The sequence below is a fragment of the Malurus melanocephalus genome, unplaced genomic scaffold (genome assembly GCF_030028575.1).
Source record: "Malurus melanocephalus ecotype Western Australia unplaced genomic scaffold, MMel_1.1 scaffold_335, whole genome shotgun sequence".
NCBI lineage: Eukaryota > Metazoa > Chordata > Aves > Passeriformes > Maluridae > Malurus > Malurus melanocephalus.
In genome coordinates this window covers 246,957-258,182 of record NW_026623567.1, presented here as the reverse complement: position 1 = coordinate 258,182, position 11,226 = coordinate 246,957, and the positions used below count along the sequence as shown (strand labels likewise).

Sequence of the window (11,226 nt, the reverse complement as noted above, 5' to 3'; positions counted from 1 at the left end):
CAGACCCTCGGCCCCTGTAGGGCTGTGATCCACCTCTTCCCATCAGCCATGGCACAGCAGCATTAACGGTGGGGCTGTAACTCAGCTCAGGCCTGCTACGAGACACAATCTCACTCTAAAGCCAAGGCCAAATAGTACCAGCATGGGGTCAAGTTCATGAGTTCATTCTGCCTTTGGGACTAATTTGGGTGCTGAGTAGCTGGGCAGGTATTTGACTGTTGCCTGCAGAGACCTAGAGGTCTCAGGATCCTATTCTTCTCCCTCGGATCACCTAAAATGGTAAGAATTTCCAAGGGGGATTAAGGTTGTGATCTCTGGGGAGGGGAGTGGACATCTGGTAGGAGTCCTGTCCATATTAATAGCCTCCCTTTAAATGTATGTTATCAAATGGGGCAGCTCCTTATCAGCCTGGAGGCTGTGAACTCCGTTACCTGAGAGGCTGCTGCTGACTTTGGGCTGCTGACCATGGCTTTCCACAGGCACACAGGTAAAGTGGATGTGCTGCCTGCTAAATGGGGAGGAAGGTTTTGCTGACAGGCTCCTGTGCCAGAGAAACAACTCTTTGAATGCRGTCAAACCTCAGTCAAATCTGCAGCTGTAACTCCTGATGGAAAATGGGCTGGTAACCAGCATGGGGGACTGGTGCTGGAGCAGGGCGGTGCTGGTGGCCTCATTTATTTTGTAAACTGCATTGGGTGGTAAATGTTTTTGTGTCTGCTAATGTGGGAATGCTTGGGCTCAGCTGATATTTGGTATTTGATATTTCACTTGGTGAAAATGGGGGACAATCCTTGTGGCAAGTTTATGCAGTGAGCAGGGAACCCCAGAGCAGAGGGGACACCAGTGAGTAAACCCAGAGGGTTGGCTCTGCTCTGGTGRGAAGTTTGTGGCTACTCCCTCTTCTCTGTCTTTTAGCTCAGATTGCCTGACCCCCACCAGTGATAGGAAAATGTTAWTTTTTCCATTAACACTGACAGAAATMTTGAGATCATATTTCACATGTCTCCATGACATGCAGATGTGTGGTGTCTTCCCATCCTAATTCCTCTAGCCCTGCATCTGAAGGCAGTCAGAAGCTGTTTGGGATTTTTAGAAGCCTATCTGACTCTTAGAAGCTGTTTCTGTGCATGTCCAGGGTGCACTCACAGCCCTACCCCACAGCACGGGGACAGTGCCATCTCTCTGGGTGACACCCAGCCCAGAGGGTGGCTGTGCCTGGTATAGGGGTCGGTTTGGGGCACAGCTCCTGTGGCATCAGAGCTGCTGTGCAGCAGGAGCCAGGGGTGCTCGYGAGACTTGGGAGACTTTGAGGAGATTCATGAGAATCTCCTCAAAATTGGGGAGAAAAGGCTCATTTTGCTGCTCAGCTTCCTGCTCAGCTTCCCAGGCCAAGCAAACACGGGGCTGCTTGCACAGCTYGTAACTGCTTAAGATTTGCTTGTGGGATGCACATACACTTTATGCAGGGCACCATTCTGAGTAAAATCTGATTTCTGTGGTATCATTTGACATAAGAAGTTTATTTTTTAACTTCAGCCTACGAGAGTGACCAATGCTGTAGCATCCTGCCATTATGCTCCCAGCTGTATCTCTGTTTTCTTTCTCATCTTCYTCAGGGGATGTCCCCTGGGGCAAGAACTCACAGACTTGATCTTGTGCTGTAATATAAAATGCTGAAGGGTGTTCTGAGCTGAGGTTGGAGTGCTGCTGCCAGAAAGTGTCAGCACGGTGTCAGATCCTGCAGACCACTGGGAACCCCAGGGCAGCTGTGGGGGTACCACAGTGCCTGCTCAGGGTGGAGCTGAATCCCTCCAGAGCAGGAGTAAATCTCGTATTTGCACCTGGGAGCATCCCAGTATGAGAAGGGCAGAGCAGTGCATAGCTGGGAACATGATAGGGGAGTCTTAAAGGACAAAACTTAATGCAGCCACAGAATTCGTTACTGGCTTTGTTTAGTTTTGAAAGGTTTGGACTTTGTTGCTTAATCTCTGCCTAAAGTGCTCATCCTTCCTCGGCAGTGGTGCCTCGTTAGCCTTCCCTGAGCTCTGCACTGGTGCCAAAGCAATCCCTTGGGGAAGGGTTTGCAGGGCTGGGGCAGCAGTTTTTAATAAATAGCATGTCCCTATTTCCCTGGGGAACTGTGGAGATTCAGTAATGACTGGGATGTGCTCAGACATGGTGGCAATAGGACCGTAGGGAATGGTTTTGGCAACTGCTTGAGGAGCTTGGAGCTGTTCTTGTTCTAAATAAAGAAGCTTCCATTTTATCAACAGACTGATTTTTAAATTATAGAGTATGAGACTCGCACGTGCCCCAGCCTGGCAATGGCAGAGMACAGCTCTGGTATTTTCAGCCTCCCAGCAAAAATGACCTGCAAGAGATTCTTTCCTTTCTTTTCTTGGGCTTTGCAAATGTTTGCTGCCCAGGGCATTGTGCCAGCGCAGTCCTGAGTGTCACTTTGCATTTGGGATTAACAGGACCCTTCTTTTAAGGGTTTCCCTGGTATTTATAGCAAACCATGCAGCATTGCATAGAGGAATGCTGAGAATAGTAACTCAGGTGACAGAGCAGGGCTGCCAGCACTGAGCTGGAACAGGCAGGTGTAGCCAGTGCCTGGCAAAGTGGGGCTGTGTACTCAGTCTGCTGACAAAAATAAAACTAATGGAGAGTCAAAAAGCAATCATTCTTTTTCTTCCATATGCAATTGTGTGTAGGGCAGAGGGTTAACAACTCCARCCTCATCTTCTCTCTTAAGTGGCAGAATAATCTGTGAAGTGTAAGTACAGTATCTCTGGTTGCTTTTAGAGCCCACACTTCAAGCTCTTCSTGGATAGTTTATCACATTTAAACACATTCCCCAGAGACATTAACACATATCCTGTGCTAAGTGCTTTGCTTATCAGCTGTGCTTCAGCTCCCTTTGCTGAACGCTTCGGTTCCATTTGTAGTGCAAAGCCCTGCGATGCTGCTTTGGGTGGATGGCTGAACTGGGGTGATGGGGATGGGTGGATGCAGCTGCTTTTGTGGGGTGGCACTTCTCAGGTCTGTACCCTTTCCACCCCAAAACTGGCCGAGCTGCAGGGTCCCTGGGTTAGCCCTGTGTCTGCTCAGTGTTGGTACCACTCGAGGTGTGTGGAAGCTGCTGGGGCTCAGGTTTCAGGTCTCTGAAGGATGGCAGGTGTGGCTGTCCAAGGGCTGAGGTGCTGTTTGTGAAAAGCTGGAGATGCTTTCAGGGGACGAGTGGTGAACTGGCACGTCTGTGCCAGGTAAAGGTTAGGGCTGTATTCCAGTGGGCCTTTGTGCCAAATACTCTGATACCTGAGAAGGCCACTGGCCTGGCCATCTGCCCTCCAGCTGTAGCCAAATCCATCAGGGAGCTGCATTTAGAGAACACCCTGCTGGGGCTGGTGGGACAGGGATACCTTGCTKAGAGGGGGATTAGTTTCTGTCCTGCTTTCTGAAATAGAAATCCTTTGACTTGTTCTGCCCCATGTTACTGAGAGGGTGACAAAGGGGGCATAGTGTGATGMCTCCTGGATTTTAAAACCTGTAAGGTAACAGTGTGAGTCCCACTATTCCTGAGCCCAGATGAGACAGAAGAAAAGCTCTGCTATGATGGCAAAATGTTAATTTGCAGGCAGACACCCACCCTGGCTATGCAGCCGGCTGTGCTGGGCTGTTCCTGGTGTGCTCAACTGGTCTGGTGAGGTTGGGCCTTGCAGCTGCTGGTAAATCTGGAATTTCTGGGGTGGGAAAATGTCTATAAGAATCTGTGTGAACAGACCCTCAGGCCACAACAACAGGGCAGCCAAGGGTGAACTCAGTGGGGTCCCACTGACCCTGCTTTGTTGTGAGGGCACAGCCAGGGGTGACACACCCTCTCTGCACCCCAAAACCCCCAGCACTGCTTTGATTGATAAAGGCACACTGTGCTGGGCTTGGAGCAGCACCGTTGGAACGAGCACTGCTGTCCCACTGAGCTCCCACAGGAAAAGGCTCCAGGGCAGCCCCCAAACTCCAGGGCTGGGTGGGGTGGTCTGAGGTGGGGGCAGCAGCAGTTTGTATGGCCTGACCATGCCCTGTCCCTTCCTTGCTCYGTGCTGACGCTGCTGCTCCATCAGGAAGAGAGGACATTTCCTCTTGGCATCCCTCTGCCAGACCACGGCCATCCGGTTGTTGGTGATGCAGAAAGTTCCAGGCTGTGTCCTGCGGTGGTGGCCGTACAGGGAAACAGCTCTGCAGTGCTGGGGCTGTGGGACAGGGATGGAGCTGCCTCTGTGGGACTTGCATGACCCTCATGCCCCATCCMTGGAATGTTCCAGGCCAGGSTGGAAGGGGCTTTGRGCAGCCTSATCYAGRGAATGGCACCCCAGCCCATGGCAAGGTTTCTTCAAACCCAAACCATCCTGACAGAGCCCTGTAGGAGGATTGGTGGCTTCTGCTGAGGAGGGTGTGTGGAGTGGAGGGAGCCATTAGCASGGGGCTGGGAGTGCAGGACAGGGTGGGTGTCTGGGGAGAAAGYGTGAGCCAAAGTGGAAAATCCTCTGGTCACGATCCCCCACACCCWCTGACAGCTCCCTGGCCATGGTGGAACATCAGACCTTGGCAGAGCCTCTCTGGCATGAACTGAAGAAGTATCTCTCCATGCATGGAGATATTTTCTTCTTTTTTTTCCCCTTGTGATTTTATATGTGAAAGCCTGGTGAGAAGAGGCAGCTGGAAGCTGCTCAACTATCCAGCACAAAAGGGCTTGGAGGGCTGCAGCTGGCTGTGGRTTCAGGCTGGAAACGTGGAAACAATTCTGCTCTGCTCATGTTTGTTGGTGATTTCGGCACACAAGGGATGCAGTGCCTCAGTCAGGACCTCACTGAGCCCTGCAGSGATGAACTGAGGGGCTCTCAGGGAGTGATGAGGTGTCATCACCCTTGCTCAGTGTAAATAAAGCAGTCTAGCATCTTTCCACTTACCAAGGGGCTGGGGAAAGGCTCTGCTCTCCTCGCCTGGAGCTGCTTTCTCTGCCAAGGAGCCCTCGAGCAGTGTGATAACACCACCCCATGCTCACTCCTGAGCCATCCTCCTCCCTCTGATCTGCACAGCTCCAAGAAGCTGGAGCAGTTTTCAGGGTCTCAGTGCTGTGCCCTCACCCGCTGTGCTCTCGCAGGGCCYGGCAGCTACACCGTGGGCACCATGTCGGAGCGCTTCGACTGCCACTACTGCCGCGACCCGCTGCAGGGCAAGAAGTACGTGCAGAAGGAGGGGCGGCACTGCTGCGTCAAGTGCTTCGAGAAATTCTGTGCCAACACCTGCACCGAGTGCAAGAAACCCATCGGGGCCGACTCCAAGGTCAGTGCTGGCACCTCGGAGGGGATGAGCAGAGGCAGATGATGATCACCCTCCCCTCTGGCTCTTTGACAGCAGCTCTTTGGGACTCCTCTGGCTGCCAGACACGTGCTCCTTGGGCAAAGGGTGGTGCTCAGGGATGCTCAGGGTGGGCTGCTTTGGCACAGGACATAATTTCAGGCTTTAGAATGAGCCACATRAACTGCTGCAAATGCTGAATTGCCCTGGAGACAGAACTGCAGGGAGCCAGCCTGCACAGGGCCTGCAAAACTCATCTTCTGGCCATATCACTCAGTTGTAATTTTTCTCAGTTGCTTACTGCTTCATGATAGAAATCAGAGTTCTTTCAAAATATATATTGAGAGCAGCTGGATGGCAAGATGGTTTTGTTGGGTTTTTTCCCTTATGTTAATTTTGTAAGAGTATCTCTATTGTTCAGACACCAGGCAGGACATGAAGAAACAAACTGCAGGACCTGCAAAGATCTGCTAGGCTGGTGGTTGAAACTGTTTTGATCTCCATGAAAAGTGGGAATTGGTTTGTTGCTAAAGTACAGAAATACGGTATTATTGAAGTCATTAGCATATACCTTCAGGGCCAGATAAACACTCACAAAAATAATAATKTACACCTGAACTAGAGGGAATGTAAGAACCCGAGAAGCAGAACTTGAAACCTCCAAGCTATTTGTTTGAAATATTGTCTGCTCTCCCTGGAAGTCCAAAGTGAATATCCAGGCTGATGAGACAGGAGCTTGGCTTTAGGGCTGCTYACTCCCTCCCTTTCTGCTCATTCCAGGAGCTGCATTTCAAGAACCGCTACTGGCACGACAACTGCTTCCGCTGCTTCAAGTGCTACACATCCCTGGTCAAYGAGCCCTTCATGCTGAGGGAGAACAACAAGGTTTGGTGCAGCAACTGCACCGCTGCCGAGGATGCACCCAGGTGTAAGGGCTGCTTCAAGCCCATTATTGCAGGTACTGTGCCACTGACAAAGGTCCAAGGGCCGTGTTCTGCTCCAGGGTATAACCAGGGTGGTTTATCAGGCTGTGGAGGCTGCAGTTAAGGTTTGGGCATCACAGTGGAAGGCTGAAGCACCTGAGAATAGTAAATTTTGACTGTTGCTCTCACCTGTCCATATTACTCAGGTATTGAAAGGCTGCTTTGCAGTTAACCCCTACATTGATAATAAACCCTAATGTCAGTCTTAAACCATTTCTACCAAAAGCCTTGCTCTGTAAATCAAGGCCCTCAAAAGCTCAGGCAGCTGGTCTGACAAATATTTTAAGAAAATCYAGCAGGCCCTGGCTAAAATCAGATACAGAAATTAGCAGCTCATCCCTTGTCTGCAGTCCAGTGGAATCCTGGGCATAGGTATGGGCAGGTTCTGCCCATAGATTTACACTGTGAGGGAGGGGTTTGCCACAGGCCTGAAATCCCACATCACAAGCTATTTCTGTCTGTTGTAGGAGACCAAAATGTTGAGTACAAGAAGATGGTCTGGCACAAGGACTGCTTCACCTGCAGTCAGTGCAAGCAAGTGATTGGATCTGGGAGCTTCTTCCCCAAGGGTGATGAATTCTACTGCGTCTCCTGCCACGAGCACAAGTTTGCCAAGACCTGTGCTAAGTGCAAGAACGTAAGTCCTTCCTCTGTGCAGAAGCAGCTGCCAGAAGCAGCTCTCATGTGCCTGTTGGGAGCTGGGAGGGTGATCCAGCAGGCAGACCATGCTGAARCTGTACCAATGCTGATGTTTCTTCTCTGAGATACTGGTGCCAGCAGCTGGTGCAATGATGGGAGAGCATTACAGGATCTGGGCAGGGTTTGTTGGGTTAGCTGATGGCAAAGCTGCAGAAACCAAGAAGGAACCAGTCTTACACATGCCTTGGGGATAGTTCAAGCCCTGTAGTGGTATTGAATATTCAATAAGTGAAACAGTAGCTGTTTTAAAACTTCTGCAACTGATTAGTGTGGAGCTGCAGTTACYACAGGTAAAATAAATTATGATGAAAGTGCCAGGCATGTGGGATTTCAGGTTAGAGGGACTCAAGTGCTCAGCACTATTTAATTTTAATGCAAACTTTGGAGAGGTCCCCTCCATGACCAAGCCTTTGTCACCTCTCTTATCCCCTGCTAATTCTAAAGCACACCTCTGCTCCTTCTCTCCCAGCCCATCACTTCTGGAGGCCTCACTTACCAGGAACAGCCTTGGCATTCCGAGTGTTTCATTTGCTCCAACTGCAAGAAGCCACTGGGTGGGAAGCGCTTCACAGCTGTGGAGGATGAGTTTTACTGCGTTGAATGCTACAAGGAGTGTGTTGCCAAGAAGTGTGCTGGCTGCAAGAATCCTATTACAGGTATGTTGGKTTAAATGCAGCTCTAGGGCAGTGGGTGCTGAAGGTCAGGACAGTGATCCCCCAAAGGCAGGGAGCCCAGGGGTGGGTAACATCAGAAGCAGCTCTGGTAACCCAATTCCAGTATTTTACATGTGATCTGACTCTGAGCCACGTGCTCGTGCTGGGTGGAGGTTGAGCCACTAACTGAACTCTTCAGCCTTTGCATGTCTCAAATTTACCCCCTTCAAATCTCCCCCAACCAGAACTGTTCCCACCCACATCTTAGTWTGGGATCCTTAAGTTTAAAACAAGTAATGTTTTATTGTCCTGAATGGACATTTGTACACCTTCTGATGTATTTTACAGTTAAATTTACTGGATTTCAGAACTCAGCCCTGAAATGTGGGCACTGTCCTGCCCATCCCATGAGACTCACATTCCATCCTGCATTTCAGAGCATGGATCTGAGCCCCGAAGTTAGAAGTTAGTTTTAGCTCAACCTATCCTTGCTCCATATCTCTCCTTGACTGATTGCTGGAGAAAGGAGCCAAGGGAAAAAGCAAATGGCAGAGACAAGCCATGAAGCCTTATGCTAAGCCACTTGGTTTCTCCAAGAAACGTAAGATGCAACAAAGCCTCAGTTGCCACTTTTGACTGGCATTTCAGGCACACCCTGTGGCCAGCAAGCCTAGGGAAGAGCTGGGGCAGCAGGAACAGGCTCTGCTTTTGGTGGGATAACCCAGCCAAGGCAAAGCTACTATCGCCGTCCTATAATTGTGTTCTCTCCTAGCAGGATTTGGAAGAGGAACCAGTGTGGTTAACTATGAAGATGAATCCTGGCACGATTACTGTTTCAAATGCACAAAGTGTGCCCGTGGTCTGGCCAACAAGCGCTTTGTTTGCCATAATGGRAAAATTTATTGTGCTGAGTGTCCCAAACGACTGTAATGAGCAGATGTAAGATGGATTTTAAAGCCCTGCTTTCCCAAACAATCCTGGTAAAGGAGCAGGTTTTTGCATGTTGAGAACTTTAACTTTTTCCATTTTAGTTTAAGAACTAAATTAGCCTTAATAACTGGGTTTGACTTTTGAAGCTCCTGCAGTATAAAAGCATGTAGCCTTGCAAAAATCTAACCTTGGTTCCAAGTAACTCCTAGTATAAAGGCTTGAAATGCTGTTAGAKGTAGAGATCCACACACCGCCTCATCTGTGTGTGGCTTAAACTAAAACAAATCTAGTTTTAAACTTCTCTGATATATGWTTAAGCTTGGCACTTAACTGAAGTGGGTTTGACAAGGCATGCACCTCGGACACAGAGATGCAAAGATTGCACCTGGGCTCAGAGGGATCCATGATTATGCTTTTACAAGTACWGACATACAACATACACTACACCATTAATATATAATAAATACTTTAGCTTACTCTACTMCACCACATTGCAGCACGTGTAGGAATGGCTTCATCTTACAGCTAACACTGTTTTGGCAGTGACATTTAGCTTAGTTAAGTTTATGGAAACTTGTTTTAGTCTTGATTTCCGCATGCTCTGCCCAAAAGTTTTGCTCATCAGCTTTTTTTATAYCGTTGTTTAAACAAGGCTGTCTATGTACAATTATTAATCCATTAACGAGTAGTAAATCTTTCACCTACAACATGCACATGCATTTACAAGTGCCTCAAAAATAGCTCAGACAATGACAGCTCTCCTATCATGTCAGTGTATGTTTAGTGACTGAATAAAAGAGAGATTAGTGCCTGCTTGGAATCTACAGTCTGGAATTTTATTTTTTTTCATTTTGCTATCTTACATGATTGAAGTGTCTTCAGGCTGAGCTACTGCAACCAAGTCTACTACATTGATACTGGCAAAGTAAGAGTGAGCTGTGCTGTCATTGCACCCTTAAATATCTAAGCACTGAAGCAACCATTTCCATAAACTAATTAATTTTTTAATATATAATTGACACTGGACCATCTGCCAGAAACAGCCTGTGTGAACAAGCCCTTTGGAGAGCATATRTAGAGCCACTGTTCATGCACAGATCTATCACCCTTCAGCAACATGAATGCTGGTTTAAGGAGGTTTTCTTAGTTGTGAAATACAGAAATATTTTATCGATTGAATGCTGGTCCTGTCCTTCCCTTTCACCTACTGACAAAGAACCCTTGCAAGAAAAAGAAAAGGCAGCATCTTGCTGGTCACTGCTCCACTGCTGGACTCACCCTCACAACACAGAGATACAGCTGCTGCAGGGGAAAGGCAAAGGCTGGCAGGGAAAAGCAGGTTAAAGAATTCCTCAGTTCAGAACACACCATCAGTACAAACACAGCAAGAGTTGAAGGTGTTGTTAGTGCAAATCTTATCCCAACCACACAGATGTGATTGCCAGATGCTGCTAGTTTGGGAATCTGCAGATGGAGCAGATAGAGCAGCACCAGAGTGCATCCCAAGGCAGGTCAGCGTGGCAGGGGAGGGAGAGGCCTAGTAAGGTCACATTTAACATTACAGAAATAAAGCATTGTTCAACTGCAAAGTTTATTTAACAGTGCACACGTATTTACACAGGGCTGGATCAGATCATCCAACAAATCTCAGCACAGAAAAAAAATATCGGCATCTTTGTTAGAATGATTGTCTCTGCCAGAACAAAACAGCTATCATACAAAAATACAGTTTTCCTTTTACCTAAGGCACTGCTCTAAAGTCTAAAACAGTTCTACAGTATTTCTGAACAGCAAGAGGGAGAAGGCTGAGGGCTCCTGTTGCAACTGAGGTGTAGTTCCAGCAAACCCACTGCAAACACAGCTCGGATGCATCACTGCAATTGAGGATCAGCCAATGGCTTGTAGCAGGATTTGAGACAGCTACTCTTTAAAGTAATCACCTATCCAGTCTATCTGTAACAGGAGACATCAGAACAAGGCTGCATTGTTACTTTTAGTAGCAATTTTCAGAAGATGCTTCGTTAATTTCTTCATGCTGAAAAAAGCAGGCAAGTTCAGGTTAAATAGATTATTCAATCAGGCTTTAAGGAAGGGAAATATATATGCAGCTGGCAGCCACTGTTATAAAGCCAGACCTGGAACACTTAGAATAATTAACATGAACAAAACATGACTTCAMTGGTCTAATACTGTTATGTACACAATAAAATAATACTTCCATAAGTGAAGATAAATAAGTAATTCAAAAGGAAAACATTTTTAAAAGCATGACACCTTAAACTGCACTGACAGACAAATCTAGGGACTCAACATTTTTGTAATATATTAGAGCACATGCAGTAAAATGTTTTGATGTTTGCCAATAGATTAAAACATATTAATGATGGTACAACACTGCATTTTGAAATTGCCAATATTTTCACACCAGATAATAAGGACCTTTTCCTCTCCATTCAAAACTGAAGATACTCAATTTCGCATTTTTAAATAGCACATGACCCAACAAGAAACAACATTTTTCTAGACATTAAAAAGGAAGTTCAGGTTTAACATACACTGAATGAGTCTTTTATTTGATCAAGGTCATTTTAGAAATATGCAAA

The 11,226-nt window shown here is 47.5% G+C and overlaps 1 protein-coding gene across 2 annotated transcripts; it reads left to right on the top strand.

The window, feature by feature from the left end:
- The first annotated feature begins 390 nt into the window (after positions 1–390).
- Positions 391–10,151, top strand: FHL1 (four and a half LIM domains 1). Of its 2 annotated transcripts, none has more exons than XM_057377973.1 (6): positions 391–487; positions 5,162–5,343; positions 6,139–6,316; positions 6,809–6,978; positions 7,510–7,696; positions 8,469–10,151. In XM_057377973.1, exons 1-6 carry the CDS (start codon positions 466–468, stop codon positions 8,621–8,623), a joined length of 894 nt encoding a protein of 297 aa, XP_057233956.1. In that variant the 5' UTR covers positions 391–465; the 3' UTR covers positions 8,624–10,151. The 2 variants fall into 2 exon arrangements, with proteins under 2 accessions (XP_057233956.1, XP_057233955.1); XM_057377972.1 differs by having other exon boundaries at positions 8,466–10,151.
- The last annotated feature ends 1,075 nt before the right edge of the window (positions 10,152–11,226 follow it).